Source organism: Lissotriton helveticus, chromosome 2_1 (assembly GCF_964261635.1).
Source record: "Lissotriton helveticus chromosome 2_1, aLisHel1.1, whole genome shotgun sequence".
NCBI lineage: Eukaryota > Metazoa > Chordata > Amphibia > Caudata > Salamandridae > Lissotriton > Lissotriton helveticus.
The window spans coordinates 546,640,618-546,668,187 of NC_136059.1; the positions used below are offsets into that span (position 1 = coordinate 546,640,618).

At 42.3% G+C, this 27,570-nt stretch overlaps 1 protein-coding gene across 2 annotated transcripts in view; it reads left to right on the forward strand.

Moving 5' to 3' along the window:
• Positions 1 to 27,570, forward strand: part of AP3B1 (adaptor related protein complex 3 subunit beta 1) — a 1,831,130-nt gene that overhangs the window by 83,326 nt on the left and 1,720,234 nt on the right. Inside the window, exon 1 of one of the 2 annotated variants that reach the window (XM_078675216.1) lies at positions 18,020 to 18,740. The exons of the other annotated variant lie outside the window; for it this stretch is intronic. Within the exon in view, the coding sequence (XP_078531342.1) occupies positions 18,577 to 18,740 (164 nt within the window). The 5' untranslated portion in view covers positions 18,020 to 18,576. Of the gene's footprint in view, positions 1 to 18,019; positions 18,741 to 27,570 lie in introns of those variants that run through there. 2 annotated transcript variants of the gene reach the window in all.

Here is a 27,570-nt window from a genome sequence, read left to right on the forward strand (position 1 = left end):
CTAAAAGAAATTGCCATTTACAATGCCATTAGCTCTAACTCAAATAAATCCGAGACCTATTGCATTTCCAATGCTTGTTCTTATTTGTTTTTAATGTTTAATATGGTAATGGAGATGTGTTGCATCCAGGATTCCTTGGGACGACTTTGCGGGACACGCAGCGCGGAGCAGCCTTCCGCGCTGCATGTGTCGTGAAGATTCTCGAGGGAACTTTGAAGAAGGAACCGGGGAAAGAGACCATTGCGAGCAGACTGGCAGTTTCCTCCTTATGTTACTCCTTTATAATAAAAATTACAACTACCTCTTGGTTGCTGTCGATGGCCTCTTTTCGCTCTACCTGAATTATTCAGCTGTCAGTTTTAAATCTGTTTTTAGAAATACAGCGTTTTGTCTTCATCAGCAAATCAGTTTCTGAAAAATATGCACATTTTTCCATCAACAAATACCACTTTCTATTTTGGGCTAAAAACTCAATTTTCCAAAGAAAAACCTTTTTGGGAAAAAATATAATTTTTGCCTCCTCAATGTCAGTTTTCATTTTTAGGAAATACACAAACACCTGCTTGTCCTTTTCTTCTATTACTCACATGTACAAATGACTCAAATAGACCGATTCTACTTCAAGTGGCAAGCTATTATAACTGTAAGCCATGGATGCTCACCATAACACCAAGCATGCCTCTAAAATGTCAATAAGGCCTACAATTTTACCACGGCCACCTTTGTGTCAAGGCTAGATATCCTAATGGCCAGGATGTCCACAGTATATCTGCCATTACCATTATAGTGCAAGGCATGTTCGCCAATATGTAAGGGATGGCTACAATTAGGCCACTCATGCTCTAAATATGTCAGTGGTCGTTGCTGATATTCCAATGCTAGAACAATACACAGTGTGACTAATAGCGAGGCCTACAACATGACTAATCTCCTTGTGACTTTGCTTGATAAAGGTTTGAGAGAGATGGTCATGTGGCAGACCATGTGAGACGACAGTGTGTATTTGAATGTTATTATGAGGTCCTGCCATTGGTTTGGCTGGGTGCCACTCCAGCAATCTTGCTGCTTCTTTACTGTGAGAGTGAGTGAGCTACCGATACCTCCTAAGCTGCTTCTTGGAGACTCCTGCTAATATGTTTCCAGTATTCAGCTGCAATCCTTCTCCTTCAAAGCTCACCATTCAGAACTCATTATTACCCATCAATTATCCTCAATCATAACTTACTTCCTTCCAGAAGAAGACACAGTGTTGAGCTTTGTTCAGGATTTTGTCAGCAAAAATGTGTGGTTGTGACTCAGGTTTACGGAAAGCATAACTATGTATGTTATTTGTGCCAATGTTACGTTTTTAGCTTTTCACATAAATGTATTTTTTTCTGTAATGCATAGTTTAATCGAGAAAAAGTTAACACCTCCAGCAATTTGTACTTAGAAGGATGTTTCTTCCAATTTTACAATCATAACTCAATATCTCTGATTTAATCGTATTGCTGGAATTGTTATTAATTTATACATGTTATCTTAGATTAGATTAGATGTGGCCTTTAGAGCGCAAATTGCTGCCCGGAGGCGTCCAAGCGCTAAAACATCAAGCTTAAGCAAAGCATAATTCAATATGAAAGGACTAAAAAGATTTTTGCCGTCAAGCATTTGTTTAGTTACAGTTCAAAGCAAGTTTATTGGAAAAAAGTAAGATAACAATATGTAAGAGATAATTACATAATGAATAAAAAAAAGAGAACATATAGTACAGCAATTAAAATTGGCAGGCATACAAATCAGCAAGGAAAAACATAACAATATGCCATAAAAGACTGTTAATAAATAATAAAGAATTAAGCCAGTATAAAATGGAAAATAACATACAGTATTTATAGATGAAACGTATCAACTCAAGGGAAGTCATGGGGGTTTAGGTACTTCTTGCTGGAGGGGAGTTTGAGAGAGAGAACGTCCAGCACTGGCATCTATGAACAACTTAACTGGGTCCCAGAGGTCTCTTCGTTTTGGTGCTAAATGGTGCGGATACACAAAAGTGGTATCGAGACAGTGGTTTGTAGCAAATGGCATACAACCACGCCTGATACGATAACTTGGTAAAATCTTTCCAATTAGTAGTTATTTGTTGGAAAGCTACTGCTAATAGCAAGTCTATTATTTTGGTGTTAAAGTCACAATCGGCCCAAATGTGAGAAACACTGTCTAAGAAAATATGAGTATGAGAGAAGGGATAATTAGAAGAAAAAATAGAGTTGATTTGAGACCAGACTTTAGTCCAAAACTGATGTGTGAGAGTGCATGTAAAAAGTAAGTGAAATAAGTCTGCACATGGTGAGGAGCAGGTCCAGCATTTGTCTGAAGTGTCAGGGTGCCTGGTGCTAAGAGTAAGTGGCGACAATAGGAGTCGATTATACACGAAAAAGAGTGAGTGGTGTTCGCAGCTCTAGAGGACTTGCGTAACTTGAGCCAGAGCTTATTCCAAAGTTCCACAGTCCACGAAACTGCCAGGTCCTCCTCCCAAGCTACCTCCGTCTTGGTTTTGATTCTTGGAACAGATGGACTACTTAGGAGTTTATAAATCTTGGAAGCGCTGCTGTTGTGGGGTAATAAGGATTGTAAGGCAGTCACGTGTGTAGGTTCAGGAGAAGGAGCAGAGGAGGAAGTTATGAAATTAGCTTGAGCTAGTTGAAGTGTCTGTACCAGCTTGAGATATTGAGAGCGAAAGCTAGATAGAAAACGAAAAGAGGCAGCTGCCTGTGAGAAGTAAATAATTTGATCCTGAGGTTGGTTGTAAAGCTGGTGTACCCAAATAAGGCCACCTTGTCTCCAGGACTTCCAAAAGATGGGCTTATTATTTATTAAAATGGAAGTATTATGCCAGATAGGATGATCAGAGAATGAAAGCAAAAAGGGGGGATGGAAGAAGCTTAGAAGTGTACTTAAGGATAGGGGTCGACAAGGATTGTGGTTTACGAGAAAACGAAAGATATTCCTTAAAAGAGAAAGGAGAGATATATGCTTGTTCAAGAGTAGTCCAAAGGGGGTAATTCGCGGAGGGTTCAGAGAACCATCTTGACGCTTGGTTTAATAAGAAAGACCTATGGTACAAGAAAAAATCGGGAAAATTAACTCCCCCCTTCTGTTTTAGGCCGAATTAATCTTGAAATGGACATTCGTGATTTCTTGTGACCCCATAAAAAAGCAGACCGGATAGACTTAATTTTCTTAAAATGTTTTAAAGGAATGGCTAATGGAATATTGGATATCGTGTAGAAGACTATAGGTGAGAGCATCATTTTAATAGTGTCCAATCTGCCCCACCAAGATAAATATAAAGGATGCCATTTCGTAGTCAGGGTAGTTAATTGTTGTATGCAATCATCCATGCAACGAGCTACTTTACTGGAAAGGGAGGGTGTAAAGTGAAGACCAAGATATTTGATGGAATTGGGATTCCAAGTAAAACCCGAATTTGCAAAATCCGCTTTAAAAGTATATTTGGTGAGAGGCAGAATTTCACACTTGTCTTTATTCAATTTGTATCCCGAGACATATGCAAAAGAGTTAACCTCATCTAAGAAAGCAGGAAGGGACGACTGGGGTTGAGATAAGAATAATAGAACATCATCCGCATAGGCTGCAATTTTGACTAAAGTTTTTTGAAAATTGAAGCCATGAATTTTGTCATTTTGGCGTAACCTTAGCAAAAAAGGTTCTAAGGCAAGATTAAAGAGAAAGGGAAAGAGTGGGCATCCTTCTCTACCAAGAGAGAAATATGGAGAAATACCACCATTCGCCGAAACCACTGCTCTAGGATGGGAATACAAAATAGAAATTAAAGTGGAGATTTTCGGGCCAAAACCAAACCAATCTATTGTACGGAAAAGATAGGGCCATTCAACTCGATCAAACGCTTTCTCTGCGTTGAGAGCTATGGCTGCCAGAGGATGAGAGGAATGTGAAGTCTTAGAAAGGATGTAAAAAAACAAACGAGTGTTATCCGTAAGCAATCTACCCTTAATGAAGCCAGATTGTTCTTTGCCCTATAAGTCAGGCAACAGGGATTTCAAACGTAGAGCTAGAGCTTTCGAGAAAATGTTGTAGTCCATATTGACCAAAGAAATGGGCCGATAATTCTTGCAGAATTGCGGATCCTTGCCCTCCTTGGGAATGAGACCAATAAGGGCGTCTGAGAAAGAACCCGAAGAGGTACCTGATTGTAGAAAGGTAGACAGAAGCATATGTAATTTAGGAATAAGTAGATGCGAGAAGTGGGTGAAAAACTCTACCGGGAAGCCGTCTGGCCCATGAGCTTTGTCTTTTTTAAGAGTCTTCAATGCAACAAGGAGTTCCTTCTGCGTAAGATCAGTTTCCAATGATGAAAGATCAGGACGGTCTTCGGGGGGCGGGGGAGGGGCGCTGGATTTTGGAAAGAAATTGGGATATGCAGGTGTCGGAAGAAAGAGTTTCAGAAGAGTATAGTGATTCGTAAAAATGAAGGAATACATTGAGAATCTCCGCATCGTTGCGTTTCAGGGAGCGATCTTGGCCATAAACAGAGTCAATATTAAGTTTATTTTGTTTGACCTTAAGATAATTGGCCAACAATTTCCCAGCTTTGTTCTGGCCTCCATAAAATTTAGCACTAGATCGTAACAAGAAGTTAGAAGCATTATTCGTAGTTTCTTTATTAAATTGAAATTTAGTTTGAATAAGTTCGGATAGGGAGTCGTTCGACTTAGATGAATAATAAGAATGTTCTAGGCGTTTGGTCTTGGATAATAGATCATTAGAAATTTGTTGCGCCTTTTTCCGCTTGCGAGAAATATATCTGAGAATAAAGTCCCTGTCTGATGCTTTGAATGCATCCCAGACAACAGGGAAAGAAACATCTTCTGTTTGATTTAAAAGAAAGTATTCCTGCAAGAAAGAGGTAAAAGAGTTTGTAAAAGCCGAATCCAGAAGCAGAGAATTATTAAAGCGACATTTACGCGTAAGTGTGGGTTTTTGCAGTACATCTAAAAGTAAAGAGATGGGAGCGTGATCAGAAATCAAAATGGATCCAATGTCCGCACCTATGAGTGATTGGGAGAGATGATGGGAAAGGAAAAGATAATCTAGCCGCGATTGAGTATGGTGTGTTGGTGAGTAAAAGGAGTATTCTCTCAAGGTAGGATTACATAGCCTCCATGCGTCAATAAGTTTATATTGATTAATGATTCGTGTAAAGGATTTATGTGACTTAAGAAGGGTTCAAAGACCTCGTTGCAGTCACCTGCCAGTATGAAATTATCGTCATAGTGCTGCGTAATGTGAGGAGCTAGGGAGGTCCAAAAGGAGGCATCACCGGACGTGGGAGGATTAAGATTCAAAAGGGAAATTGGGACATTATCCACTGTGAATTGAACATAAACCCATCTTCCTACTTGGTCTGTAGAATGTGTTATTATCTTAACAGAAAGGGATTTCTTAAACAAAATAAGGACGCCATTTCGTTTGCCATCACCCGGGGAAAAAAGAACTTCCCCCCACCCAGCCCCTCTTTAGTTTGGCTGATTCTTCAGCAGACAAATGTGACTCCTGTATACATGCAATATCAGCACCAAGTTTTGCAAGATGTGTTAAAACTCTCTGTCTCTTAATAGGCGAATGTAAACCCCTGACATTCCAAGATATAATTTTTTAGAGGCATACAAGAAAACTGTGAATATACATTAAAGGCCAATTAAAGCAATATCGTAAAGGATAATAACTGTAAAAACACATGAAAAGCCAATAAAAGCAGTGTCGTAGAAGATAAAGGCCGTGTTCAGCAACATTCAAACTGTATGTAATGAGAAACAACGGAGAATGGATGAAAAAAGAGGGAAAGAGAAGAAGAAAGTAAGAAAATATGAATTGAAGAATATAAAGAAGAGGTAGAGCGAGAGAAAATGTGAAGCTGAAATGTCGATCAAAGAAGATACATGAGAGAAGAGAGTCAAAAAAAACATAGAAAACAGGATAAACTGAGCTAGTGGAAAGGGTAGTCAACTTACATAACGTCCAAAACGTACAGAGGGTGGGAGGATGGAGGCCACACAGAACAATGATGGGTCCAAGGCTCAGGAAGGAGGGCGGGGAGGGGAAACGGTCCCAACGAACTCCGGGGACAGAAAGGAGGGAGATAACACGCAGGAAGGAAACCTGTAGGAAGGAAAAAATGAACAATGCATAACAACATTAGTGAACAAAGAAATAAATTAAGTATACATCATGAAGTCATTCTTATGAGTAACAATCATAAACAATAACTTTGAGCTCCGCAAAACCAAAAAATTATCAGCGAAAAGAAGTAACTTAGAGCTCGATGTAGAGGAAGTATCCATCGTGACAACATTGTGAGAATAAAGAAAGCTCTTCAGCTTTAACAGATCATCATAAGTGGTAGTTTTATTATTGAACGTCACTTTGAAGAGGCAAGGATGAAATAGCCCAAACCGTGCTCCCATGGAGCGGAGCTGTGGTCGAAGAGCTAGAAATTCCTTGCGACGGTCTGCAGTTGATTTAGCATAGTCCTGCGAGAAGAAAATAGGATTTCTTGACCAGGTAATTCGATTCATGGCTCTGGCAGCTGATAACATTTTAAGTAGATCAGTGTACTCAAAGTAAATGATAATACCCCTCGGTTTTTTGACGGTAGAAGCAGACAGTGCATTGGGAGGAGGGCCCAGACGATGTGCTCTCTGTAGATTAAGAGTAGTACCTTCTGGTAGTTGAAGAATTTTTGGCAAGAAAGATTTGAAAAAGGCAAGGGGGTCGGAACCATCTGAACCTTCCGGAAGACCATAAATGCGTAGGTTGTTCCTTCTGTTCCTATTTTCCAAATTTTCGATTTGCTTGTGGAGAGCCGAGACCTGTGCGCACAATGGGTCCACCTTGGAAGCAGAAGAGTTGAGAGAAACAACATTTTGTTCCAGTAGGGTAACACGTTCGTCAACATTTGACCACTTCTCAGAGAGCATTTGCAGTGTGGTTTTAGTTTCCTCCATAAAAGGACGTAAGGCCCTAATTTCATCCAACAAAATGTCCATTGTAACCGAAGTAGGCTGCTTGGGAGGAGAGGGAGTTTTTTTTTTTTTTAACCTTTTGATGGAGCCCTTGCTCGCACAAGACGTTGGCGCAGCCAAGGATGTAGATGAGCTTTTAGGCGAGATGTCAGGAGAGGCATCCATCATGAGACACTGATATCGAGAACTCTTATGAATTAAGAATTTACGTGGAGAGGGAGATGGTTTACGTAAATCCTTAGATGACCTTCCCATAAAGCACGTATGCAATTTAAAGAATATAGGACAAAAGAAGTGAAAATACAATGCACAGCTACTAGAATGGTATTAGTCAGTCAGCAAGCTAAGTAAGAATAGCTAGTGTAGAAGATACTTTAAACATGTGAGGAATAAAACAACAGAGGTCATAAGCCAAAACTATAACAGGAGTATCATAAGTACATAGATAGTGAATTCAAATGCATATGAGGCATACATTCCAACAGGAAGAACCCATGTGATAAATATGCAGCCAAGTAATGCAAGCATAAACAGCATAAGTAAGTAAAACGTATTTGAAACAAAAAGAGTCCAGTATATATGATAGAGAGGTCAACTCCCAAAAAAGTGGGACAGCAGCGCAGTACAGCGACACATTAAATGACTGGGAGCAGTTGAGGAGAAAATTCCAGTAAACTAAGAAGCACTTATGCAATATAATTGGGTATAACGCCTCCCAAAGGTGAAGAAAACCACATTATGAATTGTCTTGAAATGTTAAAACCAGATGAAAAGGCAATAGGAAAAAGCATAACATACGTAGTTGTAGTAAAAAGTGCATTATATTAGCAGAGTGTCAAAAAGTAGCGAGTAGCAGTTCCTATAGAGCATCTCCATGTGAGAGGGGCAGCATTGAGAACAGGAGAACAGAGTAACCAGCGCTATCTACTGAATGAAACAGAGCCACGCTGAGGCAGGAGCTGTGTCGTCAGCAGAAAAGAAAGTGGCGACAGTCCTTAAGTGGGGTGGCAGCACGTTAAAAAGCGCCAATTCCAGGTAGTTGTGAGCAAAAAGGCCAAGGTGGGACGTAAGAGGCACGAGAAAGCGGCATAGAGAAAGCTTGGAACAGGCACACGCAAAGAGCAGAGAACCGCGTTGGAGAAGGACTCCGTCAGCGGTGCTCGTAAAATGGCGGCCGCAGTCCCAGAGCCTTACGCGTCACTCACTCGTTGAGGAAAGTAGATGGAGACGCTGCACAAATGCTTTAAAAGGGAACCCATCGGGTCTTCAGTATTTCCCACGGCATCTCCTGCAATCCGGCGTCATGTTGCGGCGAGAGGAGCTCCGCTGGGTCCGTCGTCGTCCCCGCCTCCCGAGAGAGCTAGTAGGACACCGCCATCTTCTAAGCATTTGTTTAGTTGCATCGTGGATGTTCTTTTGTTTTTCGTGATTTTTCGCTCTAGAAAAGCCTACACATCAGATTGTGCTCCTGCAGGGAGTCGTCTCTTCATCTTAAGCTTTGTCCTTTAATCTCTTTTATTTTGATTTATTTCTTATTTTTTGTTTGGCTTATAAATGAACCTTTCAAACTGTATTGAATTACATGAATAAGAAGTGAAAATAGTAAGAACGAACTTTAAAAACACTATGTTTTGAGTCCTCATCATTCCAAAACAGGTTATTTGACATACAAATCAGCAATCCTAGATTTCACACAATTACACATACTCTTTAGCACGTTGCCAGCATTAGTCCGCTATAAAATCCCCAAACTCCTTGATGTAGAACATTCCAAATTCCTTAGTTTGTGCATAATCCATTTTTATCCACAACTATATTCCAAATGATTGGTTACATTCTACAAGTCTAATAGAGTTTAGATTATACCCATAAAAATATAACATAACATATTCTTTCCCTTGGTGGCACGTACAACACATATTTGCTTGTGGGCTTCCTGCCATCTCCTGTGATCTGTTTAAAGCAATCGGTCACACAGTTCACACAGTCTATACAAGGAAACATACTTGCATAAAGATGACCTTGGAACAGGATTAGCAACACCGCCAGAGCACACCAGCTGGCCATACTCCCTTCAGTAGAAGACACCACCAGAAAAGATCAATCAATTAATGAAGTAAGTTACTGTTAACTTATGGAGAAGAATCACTGCCCTAGTAGAAATCAAAAACCAGTAAATTGTATGTACAAAAAACCGCCAATGATTGGCAACATCAATGGGCCTCACCATTGGGACCTGTTGCCTTTGCCAATGGCTTTCGCAATGCTTCCGTGTTGCTTCCCCACACACTCATGCTGCTTCTCCCTGCCGCATTGCTTTCCCCGCCGTGTGTTTTCACCCAACCTCCATGTTGTTTCCCCTCACCCTTGGATATTCTTCCCTCTCTGTTGCTTTCTCCCCCGCGTTCTGTTCCCCTGTCCGCTCTTTAATCTTCTTTTTAATCAATCTAACTCAGGTCAGTAAACAAAAAAACACTTGAGGCATTATGTATGCTTGAGGCATGCGCCAACTGGCTGCGTAGGCCACCCCCTAACCATGCTGCACTCCATCACCAATACTGTACAGCCTGGCTGATGAGGGATGTTACCCCGAAACCGGTCCCAGGATACTTCTTACTGGTCCAGGGAAGACATGGCTTGGCAGTTCGGTCTGGACTGTTCCCCTGAGGGACAGGGTCAAGACTGATTTGCATATAGCTGTGCCTGAACTGGGGTGGCGAACTGGGCTAAAGAATGTGTAGAGATCCACGGGAGGCGAGGTTGTCTGCATAAATAGCTTTATTCAGATTAGAGATACAGGAACAAACAGTTGGTCATGTCGTGGTCTAAGCCAGAGTGACTAACTAGTAGAACACACTCTGCGAGTACAACAGGATTCCATGAATCCATGGTGATAGAACATAGGGGATAGAGACATGTAAGGAGCCTATATAACAACAAGGAGAAACACTCAGAATACTACACCACCTCCTGTTCTTAATAGAACAAAGTTACAATGAAATAAACAAGGTTATAATAAAATGAAACAAAAAAAACAAATAAAAACAGAAAATTACTCTCTAAACCTCAATGGTTTATTAACCACACGCGAACTCTTCTTGACACTGAAATCAGTGATAGGAGCTTTTGAGGATAAGGAACTAGTGGAATTGTTGGGAACATCAGAGGTTGAGGAGGCTTCAGAGACAACAGACGAGTTGCCAACCACTTTGGCAATTCTGTTGAGATTCCACCAGAAACCACCCTCAACTTGTACAGCATTTCCTACAATCTTAACAACTTTCACAGGAGGCCCAAACTTGCTTTCCCCTTTGTTGACATGGACAGATTTTCTAATCCTCACACGGTCTCCAACTTCCAAAACACTCTCCTTTACACCCCTTCTAATATCAACATTTTCTTTTTGCTTGGACTGGGCATGTAAAACATTACTCTTAACAATGGACATGAGACTTGAAACATCAGAACAAGACTTCATCCACTTGGACATCCATCCTGGACAGAACGAAGAGTTAGGTTTTCGACCCCTCATCAACTCAAACGGAGAGATCTTAGTAGAGGAGTGAGGTGTGGTCCTATAAAACCATATCATGCTCTTCAAAGCTTTGCTGATCTCAACATTGTTGCTTCTGGCCCACTTTACACAGTCGCCAATAACTCGGTTCATCCTCTCGACAAGACCATTCCCTTGAGGATGATAGAGTGAACTCTTGACGTGTTTAACACCCGAATTGGATAAAAATTCATCAAACTCACAACTCACAAATTGTTTCCCATTGTCTGAAACTAGTACTTCAGGAAGACCTTCTCTAGTCCAAACCTCACACAAGAATTCAATCACACTTTTAGAATCAGCATCTTTGGTCAACTTATATTCTGGCCACTTGGAAGCGTAATCAACTAAGACTAAAATGAACTTGGAGGTCCCACTCAATACAGCATAAGGTCCCATAATGTCGATGCCTAGTTTAGCCCAGGGACGATCAGGGCATTCAACCGGCATAAGAGGAGGTACCCAAGTCTTAAGACTCTTGTCAGAAGATCTGCAAATACAACAGTCCGCGACAAACGGATCAATATCTGAGTCCATCGCGGGCCACCAGAACACTTCACGAATCCTGCGTTTAGTAAGTGAACAACCTAGATGACCCTCATGAGCCGCCTTGATGATGTCGTTTCTAAACGCAAAAGGAGGAATGATCTTATCATTGCGAAGTAAAATGCCATCTTCAATGGAGATCTCATGGCCCACCTTAGAATAGGGCTGAAGGGAGAAAGACAAGACCTTCTCACGCGGCCAACCCAACTTAACAAAATGGCAAACATCCTGCAGGACACTATCTTGCTCAAAGGCCTTTCTCCATTCCGCTTCAGAACAAACTTGTAATTCAGGAATGTCCACACATGCAACAAAACAATCATCACAGTCTTCCTCAATGAGACTAGAAAAGGAAATGTCAATATCATCGTCGCACACAGGAGGAGCAAACCGAGACAAAAAATCTGCTCTCACATTTTTCCCTCCAGCAATGTACTCAACATCAAAATGAAACTGCAAAAGTCTAGTTACCATCCTCAAAATTCTAGGTGTGCAACATTTAGTAATACCACCACCTAAGATGTTAACCAATGGTTTGTGGTCAGTTTGGAGCAAGAAACGCCTGCCCCAAATGAATGGTCTAAACTTCTCAATGGCCCATGTGCATGCTAAAAGCTCCTTTTCTATTACTGAATATTGAACCTCAGTAGACCTTAAAACTCTGGATGCAAAACTAATTGTTCTTTCAACACCACCCTCACGTTGTGTTAAAACAGCGCCAAGACCAACACAACTTGCATCAACAGTCAAACAGCACGGTAGAGTAGGATCAAATGGCTTAAGAACAGAATTAGACGTCAGAGACTGTTTCACTACTTCAAAAGCTCTTGCACATTCCTCACACCAAACAAACTCCACACCCTTTTTCAACAGGTTACTAATTGGACGTACGATGGTCGCATAATGAGGAATAAACCTGGAGTAATATTCACAAATACCTAGAAGAGATTTAACCCCAGTCTTATCTGTCGGGATAGGAGCATTAGAAATGGCATCCAAGAGCCCAGGTCTAGGCTTAATACCATTTTGCGTCAAAATGTGGCCCAGATACTCAACTTCAGTACATAAAAACTTACACTTCTCCAATTTTAGGACTATACCATAATCTTGAAACAAATTCAGAACACTGTCTAGAACAGAGTTATGAGAAGGAACATCCTTCCCAAAAATCAAAACATCGTCTTGGAAGACCGTGACCCCCTTTACTTTTTCCAAAATATTACTCATGACTCTCTGAAAAACCGACGCAGCCGAAGCTAGCCCAAAAGGCATATGTCGATACTGAAAAGTGCCTAAGGGAGAGACAAAAGCAGTTATGTGACGGGAATCAGGATGTAACTCAACCTGGTGGTAGGCGCTGGCTAAATCTAATTTAGTGAAAAATGTTGCCCCTTTGGTAGCTGCAAAAAGGTCATTAATCAGAGGAAGGGGATGAGAATCGACCCAAATAGCTTTGTTTACAGAGCGAAGGTCAACACAGACCCTAAGTTTCCCATCCCTCTTGCGAGCTACAACTAAAGGCGAAAGCCAAAGGGAAGACTCAGCAGGTTCTATCACACCATTCTTACACATCTCAAGTTCCCTCTTCAAATCATCTCTGACACTGAAGGGGACACTACGAAGTTTATGCTTAACCGGTGTCGACCCCTCTTTAACAATAATCTTGTGCTTAAATTCTTTTATTTTACCCAATTTGGAACAAAAAACAGAGGGAAATTTGGATTTAAGTATTTGTAAGTAATCAGAACACGTAGCAATAAAGACTTGTTCTTTCGCACCAGGTCTAAGCGTCATTCCAAAAAGACCTTGATGGAAACAACCCAAAATGTTGAGACCTTTGATTGAAACATAAATTTTACCTCTAATTTTCCTCCCCTGGAAACATAAAATATCTTCAAAATACCCAAGGAGATTGATTTTCCTTCCTTCATAGGACACAGGAGTACGGTCTGAAGGTAGTAGAGGTTGTTCATTGTTCCATGTATTGTCAAAAAGTTCCTTGTCTATCATAGTGATCTTTGCACCTGAGTCAACTAAAAGTTTCACAATTTTACTTCCAATAGCTGTATCAATGATAGGATCAACACAAGAGTCAGGATCTCCTTCAACAATAGACTCTTCCGGAGCATCAGTGACAACACTAATAGTTGTTTCTGATTCAGAGGAAGAATCAGAATCGACAACACCAACCACCGGTTTATTGGAATTATTTTTGTTTTTCAACTTCAAACACACTTTTGCAAAGTGTCCAATCTTCTTGCAGTAGTTGCAAACTACACTAGAAGCAGGACAAGGAGATCCTTTTTTGTGTTGTGGATTACCACACCTTATACACATTTGAGAATGGTTTAAAACTTCTGACTTATTTAATACTTTCCCTTTAGTAGAGTTAAACATAGATTTCTTTCTGTTAAATTTAGTAGAATAGTTTAGATTTAAAGCATTTATGGGTTCAATTACTTTATCCTCCAATTCTTTAAGAGAAACCATGGATGTTTCTACGCTTTTAGCTAATTTTATAGTGTCATCTAGAGAGGGATCACTCATGGCTAACAATTTTTGCCTAATGTTTTTGTCCTTACAATGACAAACAAATTGATCCCTGATAAGTTGTTCATTGAAATTCTCAAATTTACATTCAGATGCTAATCTCCTCAAAACAGAAATGTAAGAATCAATGTCTTCAGAATCAGCTTGTTTTCTCTTGAAGAAGTTATGTCTGCGAACCATTAAATTAGGTTGTTTATCAAAACGAATTTTAAGTCTTTGTAATGTATCATTGTAATCATCAGACGCAACACCTTCAATAATAGGTAAGTCAGGGAGATGCTTGAAAACAGATCTGCCCTCAAAGCCCAAAGAATGTAAGAGAAGGCATTTCTTCCTTTCGGGACGAAACCTAGAGGCACCAATCGCTCCTAAGTAATTTTCAAAAGCATCATGCCATATTTCCCACCTAATTGGAGGTTCACCAGGGATTTCTAAGAAAGGTGGAGGTGGATTGACAGATTGTAATGTGGACATATTACCCAGCTGTAAGTAAATTGGAAAACTTAAAAAAGAAAGTAGCAAAGAGAAAAAAAAAACGTTGAATTGCAAGTTAGGAACTTAACATTAGAAACTCTATGCAATAATCAAACACATCTTAACTTAATAATAAAATGATTGTGCACATTGGCTGTGAAGAGATTGATACAGTGTTCTGTGATGTAGAGACTAAGCGTGAGCTGTGCACATCAGCGGAGGATGAAGGAGATGTGTGGAAAACAAGTAGAAGTTACACAACGCAAGTTGTGCGCATCAACGATGAGCACGGTAAATTTGTCAGGCTGTGCGCATCAGCGGAGGGCACTGAGAATGCGTCGCTAGGCAATGGGAATGTCACAAGGAGCTCCTTAAGCTGTGCGCATCAGCGATGAGCACGTAGAATACGTCGCTGAGCAACAAGGACGTCACAAAGTACAGTATCCAATGCCTAATCAGTGTTCCATCCAATCACCAATCAAAATTCTCAGACTTCGAACAGCAAACACGATCCTCAGTTGACCAATCAGGAAGGAGATGACAGAGCAGCGTGCAGAGATGACGCGCATGAAATGATGTGAAGAAGGACTGCGCACTTCTTAAGAAACAGGAACGTTGGGAGAGAGAGATTCGGACATAGAAGGTGAGTCTCGAGCAGGCACGAAGAGAGACGTTGTTTGAAAAATGCAGGCAGGCAACCGTTGATGTAGGATGGAAGAATCCCAAATATTACAAAAGAAATACACGAGGATAAACAAACTCGTAAAAGCAGAAGGGCTTCACTTTCACGCAGAGAGGCAAAAGGTCAAACACACAGAGACGGACACGAAATTCTCACAGTTTGAGTGAAGTGTAGTCTCGGTGTTGACGGAGCCAGCGGAGAAAGCACTCGTTGTTCCTTCTTGTTGAGGATAGCAGGGGAAGGCGCTAGTGGTCCAATAGAGTCAGATAACACCCAAGTACTCGCCACAGTTGAGGGTTTAGGTGAAGGCTCTCGACAGGAACGGAAGCTCTGTTGCGTCTCTCTCTTGAAGGAAGACAACCTTGTAGGTCCCGGGGTATTATGAGTGCCAAGCACGCATCGTCGCCAGTAAAATTATGTAGAGATCCACGGGAGGCGAGGTTGTCTGCATAAATAGCTTTATTCAGATTAGAGATACAGGAACAAACAGTTGGTCATGTCGTGGTCTAAGCCAGAGTGACTAACTAGTAGAACACACTCTGCGAGTACAACAGGATTCCATGAATCCATGGTGATAGAACATAGGGGATAGAGACATGTAAGGAGCCTATATAAAACAAGGAGAAACACTCAGAATACTACAGAATGATAATGGATTCAACCCAGATCTGTGACTGGGGGTCAGTGTCTGAAAAGGTTCAATGCTCAGTCCATCATCTCCTTGTGTTTACTTTGATCACTGCCCATGTCAGTGTATGTAACCTTATGTAGAGTCTGGCGAAGGCCGGTCTCGTGCAGCAGCCTCATGACTGGGAGAGTTGTCCCTACCCGGGATCTATTGAATTTGGCCTTTGGTGGTGGGTACCATTGGTGCCAGAATTGCTCACCAAGGTAAGAACTCAAGCAAAAGCATGAAAGCAAGCTAAAGCGAATTAAGTGGTGCCTTACAAATTAGCCAGTCTGAGACAGGGTGCGCACTACAAAACGGGTGATCAGGCCTCTACCGTACCAGTGCAGCGGTCACAGAGTTGAATCCTGGTTGGCTCAGTGGTGAGTGGTGACGTGTGATACAAGGTCTCGGTCTGCACCCGAAATCACTGTGAATATGTAAGTCATTGTTTTTAAAAGATAAGCTGCTGCAGAATACGTCACAAGATTTAGTGTTTAAGATAAAATAAGTGCTTTTAAAATATTTTTTCAATAATTCTCAATCACACTGTACCCAGTACAAACTTTTTTCAATAAGCGTAATTAAAGGGGCGCACTCCAGAATTTAGTTGGTAACACCCTTAAGTGACCTCTCAAAAATAATTTCTTTTTGGCATCATGAAATTTCAATTAAATCGTATTCTAGCTCACAAGCATCGTGTAGATTTGCGGATTACCCAAACGTACACATTTAGTGTTCTGTCAGGTAGCAGGGGCCTGGCTGAGTAGGCTCTTTTCTGTATCTCTCTGTCCTTCCCTTGGCCTCACAGACCAGGAGCTCCCTTTCCCTTTTAACTGGAGTCTTCCCAAGGGCAGTGTTAACTTTTTAAGTAATGGTTATTTTGCAACAACAAAAAAGTAGGGTACTTGTTCTGGTAACATTAAAACCCCATAAGAACGCCTTTCTCAATAAACTCTGCATACTTCCACCTCTACCTACACAGTGCTATCGACTAATGAAAGGATTGAAATACGACCACATCATTGCTTTCCTAAAGTGCCTTCCCCCACTCAAGCGTGCATTATATTCAAAACCTGCTGCCTCGCCAAGAAAGCAGCAAGAATAGGCACATTAGCACACACGGCTGAAAAACGAAACCCCCTGGGAATCTAACGTAGCACAGTGACACCAGGCCATAGGTAGGGGTGGAACCAAGAAGGGCAAAGAAAGGAATCGAGTAGACGAGCCTGATCTGACCTAGAATTGCAGCTATCTAAACGCAGTCTCTTCGAATTTAGAAAGGAGCTAAAGGCCCAGATCCTCTGGCCAGTAGCCTGGAAAGATTTTCTCACACTTACCTTATTACTGTACATAATCTAAACTCATCCCCTCTTCCCTCCCTATGCAATACCTCACTACAAGTGCCCCAGACCCGGTAAGTTCCCTGTGTGACCTATTAGCGAACCATCTTCCTCCAGGTCGTTACGGACACTGATCCTGGTTTTGTGTAATAGCCTAGTGTATTCTGGCTGTTAGTTTCAATACGACTAACACCAGAGAGCAATGATTTATAGGGCAAGTTCTGGACTAGAGGCAGTGTCCGTAGTGACTTGCAGTGTAGTGGTCACCCTACACTTCAGCTCCAGGGTTCTAGAGGACTTTATTCTGAGCTGAACACTGAGATTCTACTGATAACATAGGAATTACTATGGGATATCAGTAATTCCTCATTCTTGTCAGCAGATTACCCCAGATCTTTGTTGTTTTGAGAATCTGAGAGCACTGGTGGAGTGGGGGTGAGGGGTCGGTGGAGAACTAGAATGGTCTGCGACGTTTCTGCGGATCCCCGAAATTGTAATCCGAAATCCCGTAACACTTGTAATGAGGCCCTCCGTGTCCATGCCCTCTTATTACAATGCTGCATTGCACCCCAACCGGATTCCAAAGCTGCATTACAGCAAAACCTGAGCAGAACTTGTTTGCAAAGTCTCTCAAATAGATTGCAGAAATTGCTTTTACAACTGCAAAATAATAATTTTGTTACCACCAAAAATACTGTTAAATGTACGTAAGGGAGGGCTGTTTCTCGTTTACTTATAGAACAGAACAACTCTTTTAATAATGGCGCCTTGACCCAGAAGCTGATGTTTTTTATGCAGCAGAATCGGTTTTGAAGATCGTTGTTTTGCAGGATGTGGTAATAAAATGTAAACTAGTTTCAGAAATGTGTGCTACATTATTCAAGCAGGATTTTATTAATGCCGAAAATAACCCTATTTTATCGTATTCTTTTGCCGAACAATCACAGTTGCATTGCCCTTGAGCAGACGGTTCATGTGACACAGTGACTTGACTGGCACTGTACTGGGTAAAAGAGCAGTCTCAGCTGCGACCCCACCCTTTTGTCACATGTTTGGTTAGTAACATAGGGCTGCCGGCATGGCTTTTCGCGGTCTCTGGAACATTTCAGTCAGTGCAGCGCATGCTAAGTGAGGCCTTCGGGAAGTCACGTGTTTGTCTTTACGATGATTGCGTTAAGTGCACATATGGGCTCGGGCGCCGCTTTGCCATTCTGGTTTCCCAGGTCTGCTGTGTCGGTTGTGTTGAATGGCGTTGGCCATTCTGCCTTCGGCAGGTCAGTCTCAGCTTTTGGGCGCCACGGGGAGGTACTGCTGAGTCTGACACGAATCCACAGGACTTGTTGCTCTCTTCCTGTATTTCCCGTTTCCACCGCATGTGCAGGACTATTTCTGCAATCAGCCTTCGTGAGTCGAGTCGCCCCCAAATTCACTTAACATTTATTTTGCTTGCTAGACTAGTGTTCCTTTCTGAAGTGGCATTGTTTATGTGCTGTGCCTGTGCCCGAGGAAAAGGCGTGACCAGGAATGGGTTGGACAGAGAAAATGTTATCACACGAGAGTGATTAAGCCTTCTTTTTGGAAGGAAGTGACCTTTGAAAACCTTAAAGTTCGTTTTCTTAAAAATATGAGCAGTCGAAGGCTGGGCGTGCTGCTGCATTCCTCGGCGTTGTCACCTCTGGAACAAGGAAACGCTTCTCGTGCAGCTTGAAGGAATGGAGCCGCACTTGTCACTCTTGGGTAATAAAAAAGCGCACCCGGTTGAGTCTGTCCTGGATGTGGCGAACAGCCTGCAGATATCTCTGACCCCAGAACCGACTGCGGAGGAGCAGAGGCTCCGGGCCCCCGAAGTACAACTTTGTGAGCAGAACGTATCCGGGTAGGTATGAAGCGGGCTCCTGCACGTGTGGGGTGCATACAGGGTTGTTTTTAATGCACTTTCTCTTTTAGCAGCTGCCCACAACTGAGTGGGCTCTCGTGTTTTTTTGACCTGTCTCAATCAAACATGCAGCCTTCATCTTTTGTGCGTATTATTTATCATGCATATTAAATCACTGTACTTAGAGTTAAGAAAACGATGTGATCTCAGACAAGTATGAGTTATGATAGACATTTCAGATGCTGTCGCAGTTCTTTACATTTATTAACCCTTGTACAATCTAAGCCCTAATGGAGAGGCATTTTTTGTGTGCAGAATTTAAGCGTTGTGGGCCTCTACTATTAGGCAAGTTGGTGCATATATCTTTGGAAGCTATTGTTCGATGACACAGCTATCTGTGATTATAGGAAGTGTTCTTTGGCGTCTAAACAAAGTGCTTGTCACGAAGAAAATTAGGTTACTTTTTAATATTTGAGATTTTTAGTTGAGCAAACGTTAGATTCTGCACACTGGAGTAAACTTTCACCACCCCATCTTCGATTTATTTATGTATTTGTAAAGCGCATTCCTTGCCAAAGGCTGGAAGAGTGCTGTAGAAAAAATATGAGACAAAATATACAGTTAAACTATATCACAATAAAATCTGCAAATATGTGAAGAATTGGTGTAAACCAGATTTCTATCGCGTTATGAAGGAAAAATGCTAGAACAGGTTACTGAGATCAAACTATGGCAGCCTGAGGCTTTTACCACAAGTGTCCTTGGGTTTTATTTTAATAAAGTCCAACACTCATCACATATAACACCCATTTGCACCATGCTTTCATGATAGCAAAATTGAGCAGTGCAAGTACTCAAGGAAGGTGCGAGGGTGGGCTAAAGACTCAGAATTCAGTGAATAAAAATAATCGTCAAGCCACTGCTTCTACATAAGAGAGAAAGTACAGTACTTTTATTACACGATGCAGTGATGTACACAAGCATTTGTACGGCGATGTCATGCTGTACGATAAGTAAAATAATGCCTTAGCTGATGGATGCAGTGAATGATTCTTAAGTTGCTCCTGTAAATACAAATCCCAGCATGTGCAATTGTACGTAATAAGGAAGGATAGCCTTCGTTTGTGTTCCTTGTTCACCCCCTCCTGAAAAGGTGATAATACGCAGAGCATAACATGTCCCACAATAGTCTTAAACACGCAGTATCTCTTTCTTGTCCTGTACCTTATTTGGGAGCTCTTTTGTTGTGAGGTTCAACAGGGCCCACGCACAGTCTCCATTTTAGTTACACGTTTTAACTTGACATCCTTTTCTAATGGTGACTTTTTACATTCTTTGCATTTAAACAACATTGTATTTTAGAAATTATTCTGTATGCAGCACATTTCTTAGTAAGCATATTTATCATGTTGCTGTTACGCTCTGTCCAAGACTAGGAACATTGAACGCGGTGCCCTTGCAGTTGGCTGTCTGATTGGAGACTGCTCTAAGACTCCAGACTAACCATCGCATCAGCTTTGACACAGTGCATTAGTAACAGTGCTTTTATTATACAAACAGTCTTTTAGCCAAATTTTGCAGAGGATCACTTCTGCTGGGATTGTCCTGGAGCGCTGTACACTGTGATGGAGATGCAGGCAGGGAGTTATTCAAATTATTAAGGTCCAGGTACTCTCTCCCTTGGTTTGATAATGCCCTTTTTTTTTTATATATGAGCGGTAGGACTCTACTCGAGGTTTGGACCTTACTTGACTCAGTAAATAGTGATTATGTAAGGGTTGAGTTAGTCCTCCTGTTTAGCTTAGGAATATTGTTTGTTTATTTTCATGTTATTTCATCACTCTGATGTAGCATGCAAAGAAACTTACCCAGTCCTGTTTCATTTGAGGTATTATACTTTTAATTCACAGATCAATCGTTTCATCATGTTCATGGTATCGTTCAATACAGTGATTTTGTGGGCCGTCAACACATGTTTTGCCCCCTATTGGCCTAACAGGGCTGGGGCTTTCTCAAGGCTCTTATAATTTTTAGCTCCTCTTGGTTTCGATTCATTAGCAGATAGTGTCTTTAAACAGAAGTATTCAACAGGTTGAGTTGGAACTATTTTTAGGAAACGTTCTTAGTCTTGTGCCTCGTCCACGGTTGAATCCCTCCTCATTGAATGGCAATGCAACCCTGTTAACTCTAAACCTCATCTTGCAAAGGACAATAGCCTGCTCTACATCAGATTAGCTTCATGACACAAGTGGTTGGAGGGAAAATAAACTTGCAAACACTCGCATGAGCAAATCTACACATGCATATTTGATCATGCTAAAATGCAGTTCACAAATATTTTCTAGGAGTACTATTTTTTTGCCCTACTGCTGTAAATTCTTGTGAATTCACGTAAGCCATATAGCTGCCCTTAATGCAAGGACATAAACCAAGGGTTAACTTTCGAGACTTTCTTTGATAATTGGGCCCCTAATTTGGTCTGGTGTTAACCATGACCTTTAGTGTTTATTAAAATTCTCTCTCTATATCGGCTGACTTCACGTGAGTGACAGCATTCTCGTCTTTCGTAAGGAGCATATCGGCACACAAAGTAGTTTTGTTCAGTGCCAGTAACTAACATGGCAGTGTGTGCTTTTTTGAGACCAAAAACAATTTTTGCTTTTGCCAATGTTTGTTATAATGGTGAGGGTCCGGCAGCTCTCACATCAATAAGGCTTTACAAAAACCATGCCACAACAAGTCACGCATTGCCAAAGCTAAAAAGTTGACCACCATTTCAGACATACTGGCTTTGCCAGTGCTTGTTTATTTTTGTTTCCCAAAATCTTATTGAAACTGATTTTCTAATATGAATATTTTGGGGAAATACTAGCATGCCTCAACACATTTTACTAAATGATGCAAAGAAATGGTACCTGAAATTTTACAGTAGTTTATCACAAAAAATGTTTTCCTACTTTCATTGTTTTAGGGACATTTTATATTGAAAGCAAAGAATCATTAATCTTGCTTTCAAGATTCTGAAAATATTTGCATCTAATCAGAGAGCATTCGGGGAGCATTATGCATAGCCTCATATTGCTAAACTTTGAAACCGTGTGTCCACATTTTTATACTGAAACCACTGTCAGTAGTGCAGTCAGAACTTACATTTACTGAGAGCGCTCAGCCTAATAATAAAGGCTCTCAATTAATGAACCATGAATACAAATTTGAACAGTATTAACATATGCACACGAATATTAACTTAACTGCAGGCAGTGCCCTTCCTTGATCCTTAATGTGGTACTGCAAACTGGCAGCCAAAGGGTCTGAACTTCAGGGGGTTGGGCCTGCTTGTCCCAAGGACAAAATGCACATTAAAACTTGTTGCCCTTGACCCCAAACAATATGTCCTGGGCGTCGGGCTATAGGAATTCCACATCCCTGCACACCATACACAGATAAGGAGGGTTAGGTTGTCCAAGATGTCTAGCAGAGGGAACTCCCACTATGCTCTCAATAGCGTAGGTGGTATTAGATAGTATTATACATATATTCATAATCACAGTAGTGTTATAATTGTTGAGAGGTTTATCTTTTTCACCATTGTTTAATGTTGGTTACAATGCTTTGTTTCATCCTCCAAATAATTGCAGCTCATGCTTTCTATTCAAGAATATAATCGATTCACTGAATGTTTGAAAAGCCAATTGGTATCTTTCTTGTGCCTTTGTCATTTGAAAGTAAACAACAAAAGGGTAGATCTGTTTCCACTATTTCGTTGGGGAATTAGAGTGGTCATGTTCTGAGGTTGCAGATACCATCTGGAACCCTGGAAGGGTAGGGCTTAGTTTGGATACTGCAAGCTAGCTAGGAATTGGGCCAACGCACTCTATCTGTGGACTCAGCCCCCATATTCTGGCGTTTATGGTGTCCGGCTACACAGTCCTACTTAATTTGTAGGAACAGTATGACCCTTTAGTCTTCAACTTGTACAGGCTGAGCCTGCTGGTGTTGGTGTGGGGCTGAGGCTGTACCCTCTTGAAGTGTCCAGGATGATCGTGCTGACTCTCCCTTGGCCTGGCCAATAGTCAACCATCGGTGCACTCATTTGCACTGAAAGTGGGCATTGTGACAGTCACTGGATTAGGGTGAGGGCGTCTCTGCTGGATCTGGACTGGTAAGTCTACGCTGGGGGTGAGCTTCTTGAGACCAAGGTCGAAAAACCCACCATCTAAACAAAGAGAAGTGACCACCCCCAATCGTCATAGGGAATCCAACCAAGGCCGAAGACCTGCACCGTTTACTGGTGTGATGAGCATCAAACTTCTCATAGAGCTTGGATTCATTCTGGGATTACTGCCGACTAAGTTGCAATGTTCCATTACAGGTAACTAGATCTGTCTTCCAGGGAGAGCACAGGATGTGATTTTAGTCCTCATGAGCTTTTCGTTTTTATCAGTTGCCATGGTTTCTTATGCACGCACCAGTGGCTCAAGGCCTCACTTACATGGCCTGATGGTGCAGGTCTTTCACACCGGCTACAACAGGTAACTTTCAGATATTCTGCCTTAGCTCTTCTCCGTTCTTTTCTATTCTAGGCACCATTTTCCTTGTCCAGTGGCTCTTCTCCTCAGCAGCTGACGTGCTCCTTCCCTCAGGGCAAATCTGTGGTAGCTTTTCCTTTTGCGGACAGCAGAGCTTCCACATTCCTGTCTCAAACCTTGAAGAGTAGCTGGCTGTTAACGCACAGACACACCATGGAGTTTCTTGGTCTTCAGTGGTGTGGAATACTGGATTGTGGTGCACAGGACTCTTGGTACTCTGGCTGGTAGTTTTTGTCCCATATGTTTTCTAAGATTGCAGACCGAGTTTATGTAGTTTTCAAGTCCAGCTCTTGGGCCAGCATCTGCATTCCCTGTCTTTTGCTTATTTCTCCCAGCTTGGTCTATCCTTAGTCTTTGTCTTCAGGTGTTAGCAGGAAGGTGAGGAGAATCTGCAAGTCTCCTGTTAGGAGAAACCCAAAATGATGGCAAGGAAGAAGAGGCTTCCCCACTTGACTTACCTGGCAGTACCACTTTGTTGGAACAATAAAGCAGAAAAGGACATGGGCTTTGCTCTACATTTCAGCTAAAACCGTCTGTTTCCAAACCTCCTCACTCTAGATTCACTAAAATAATCTCAGGGACGTGTTTGGAGAGCCTGGCAATCTACATCTGCTGTCTGACAAGCTCCCTCAAAACAAACATCTTATATGCGGCTTCCATTTTGGAAACAAAATAGATTCCATTATATCAGCTGTCAACAGTCGCACATATGCTTCAAGCTCATTGAATTGCATGCACATTGTATGCACAAACGCATATGGCATCCATTTGGCTCATTGATGAACCGCAGGACCTGGTTTCAGAGAACTGGCAGATACTCCCTATGGGGAATTCAAGGCAGAGTTGCATGCCACAGAGCCATGGAGGTGAGCTTTCCCTTTCCAATCAACATAAAGGTTTTCAATTCCTTTCTGGAAATCAGAAGAGTAGCAGCAAGTGGCATAGACAATGAAAAAGAGTTTCCGAGTTCCAGTGCTGGAGCAGAGAAATCTGAATGGCTTTACAAAATACCTTGGTCAATAGAATATGAATCCGAGCCAGGCACGTGCTACGTTTTGCGAGTAACCCCTGGAAAACTGCAGTGGCTGACCATTCTTTAAATAGATTTAAAGATGATTGGGTGTATATTGAACCAGTCAATATAGATAGGATGAACCACTTTCTATTTGTGTTTTATGTGCATCTTTTGTATTGTTTTGCTAAGCACTTCTGCAATTTGTCACTTGAGTGAATGAATGAGTACATATTTGTAGAGCGCTGGCTACCCAGAGGCATCCCAGCACTTTTTGACCCATAACGGAATAACACCATTCAACAGAACAGGAAGGTCTTCAGCCGTTTTCTAAACGCTAGATGATTGGGTTCGAGCTGTAAATTATCGGGAAGTTGATTCCAGCTTTTAGCTGCGTGAACTGCGAACCAGCGTCCCCATGTACGAGAGCGCTTGACCCTCTGGAAGATTGATAATGGCAAAACAGAGGGCGCAGGATGGCCCGACCGTTATTAGTTATCGACTTATGGGCCATGCCCATGGTTTTAAACCGGATCCTTTCCTGCACCGGTAGCCAATGAAAAGATCGCACGGCAGCCTTCGACGAGCCATGTCTCGGAACCTCCAAGAGCATACGGGCTGCACAGTTCTGGACGGACTGAAGTATCTTAATAGTGCCCAAGGGTGCACCCGGATATACCGCATTCGCATAGTCCAGTCGAGAGAGAATCAGGGACTGGACAAGGATCCATCTCGCCTCGAACGGAAGAAGGGTCAGCACCTTCCTTAAGAGCTTCAAAAGGCCATAACAAGTCGAGGCAACCTTACAAGCCTGAACTTGAAAGCCCAGAGTGGGGTCAAGCCAAACCCCCAGACTCTTGATTTGGTTCTTCGGGGTAGGAGAAGGGCCCAGACAACTTGGCCAACAAAAATAGATTAATGGGGGCCTTGTATCCCAACAACATAATCTCGGTTTTTTTTCCGTTGAGCTGTAGAAAAGAGGCATCCATCCATTCGAGAACCTTAGTAAGACAAGGGGACAAGTTGTTAGTCCCAGAATCCACAGCATCCGCCCTAGCAAGGGAAACAACCAACTGCGTGTCATCGGCATAGGTAACCACCTGAATTCCCCAGGGAAGAACCACATCTGCCAAAGGCCTCATGTAGATGTTAAACATGTTCGGGCTCAATGAAGATCCCTGGGGAACGCCGTAATGCAGTGGAAGTTGTTTGGATGCTGCATCATCTTCAAAGACTGAAAAGGTTCTCTTTGACAAAAAGGACTGGAGCCATTTAAGGTCAACCCCTGCGATGCCAGCCTCCCGCAAACGGTGAATCAGGAGTGGATGGTTAATCGTGTCTAAGGCTGCGCTGAGGTCCAACAGGATCACCACCGCCGCACAGCCTCCTGCGTCAACAATTTTCCTAGTCTCCTCCACCACCGCAACCAGAGCAGTCTCTGTTCTATGCTTAGTTCTGAAGCCCGTTTGGGTGGAATGCAGGGCTCCCTCGTTCTCAATGAACGAAGATTGTGCAAGGTTGACATGTTTCTCTGCAATTTTACTAAGTCCTGGCAGCAGAGAAATGGGTCGATAGTTAGACCAGTCTTCCGGGTCAAGGCTAGTTTTTTTTTATAAAGCCTTAACTCTGGCCTGCTTCCATGGCGGGGGCACTACACCTGCCATCAAGGAGGAGTTGATGACATCCCTAATAATAGGAGCAACAGTGGCCGAGGCCTGTTTAAGTACAGATGGAGGGACGATGTCTAGAGGGGAGCCGGACTTAAGATTCCTAAGGAGTCTTTGCACCGTGAGCAAATCTAACACAGGGAAGGACTCAAATGCTATGGGGGGGAACAGGCAGAGTCAAAGGGACGGTGGGCTCGGTAGTGTCAGAAGGCTGAATATATGTCAGCTACCTTCGTGGCAAAGAAATGGGCCAATTCAGTACAACGTTTCTGGGGATCAATTACTTCTTTAGAGGGACAAGGGGGGGGGTGACCAGGGACTTAAAGATTTTAAACTAAAGTCATGTTGTGTGCTTTATGTTGGTGTCCTTGATAGCCTTACACAAAGAAAACAGTGCATGATATTTGGATATTTGATTGTGAATATATGCAATAAGTAATGGCTATGTTGTTGGTTGTCTACTTCTTTATCGATGCGCATTATGGAGTGTTGAACATTGGTCAAGTGTAGGACAACAGTCTACCTATGTTGTAGACATGGTCTATTCAACTCTCCAGACCATAGATTAATATTTATACATTTGTGATCTAGTCTAGACATAATTTCAATTGCACAAAACAATCTAGATAGCTGACAGAGCTCATTGTACCAGTCCATATCCCTCTCCCATTCAATTAAAGTTGGTGATCCCACCACTCCCCATCTCCGAGCTATATTACGTTTTGCGATCATGAGACCCCATAGTGGTTCAGAGCTGCTCTGCACGATTCATGTCAGTTGCTTCCTATATGTTTAACAGGCACAGCTCCGGGGACAATCGAATAACCCCACCATTAGCTTCTTTCATACATGTGATTAGTGTTTCCCAGTATATCCTGATTGCCGGACATTCCCAGATATTATGATAAAAGGTGCCGATACCCCCACATAATCTTCTGCACTCTGCCTCTACTTTCTTGCCCATTTTGACCAACGTGGTGCATGCAGTGTATGATCTGTGGAGTATTTTTAATTGGACAAGTCACAGTCTTGATGAGATTCCAACTTCTCGTGGCAATGCCAGCGCCTCCCGCCAATCCTCTTCCTCTGTTTCTGATATCAACCTGACAATGCTCAGGATGACTATGAACTGGGTCAGGTAAGTTATGGATAATTTTTAGGTCTCGCCTATGCATCCCTTAAGCGCTGCATAGGAGGGGACCTTTTGCAATCCCTCAGGACTTTTGCTTAAACGCGTGCATGTTTTGCATTGGCTTCTATTGGCACTCGTGCACGTTTGGCGTTTCCCTTGTGGGAGAGAGCAGCGGCGCCATCTGTTTTTAATTATCTTGCACACGCTTTTTAAACATATGGCGCCGCTGCTCGCTCCCGCAAGAGAAGCGTTGTGCGTGTCTTGTCCTTTCCTGTTCTTTGATGATGCTGCTTGCTCTCCTCCCCCTGCTCTCGCCGGCTCCCTTAGTACTGCTCCTCACTCACTTTCCTCGTGCTGCAGCTGCCTCCTCCTGCTCGTAGGGCTGTTTTCTCCCTTGCAGCCCGCGCATTACCAATGATTCCCCATCCCA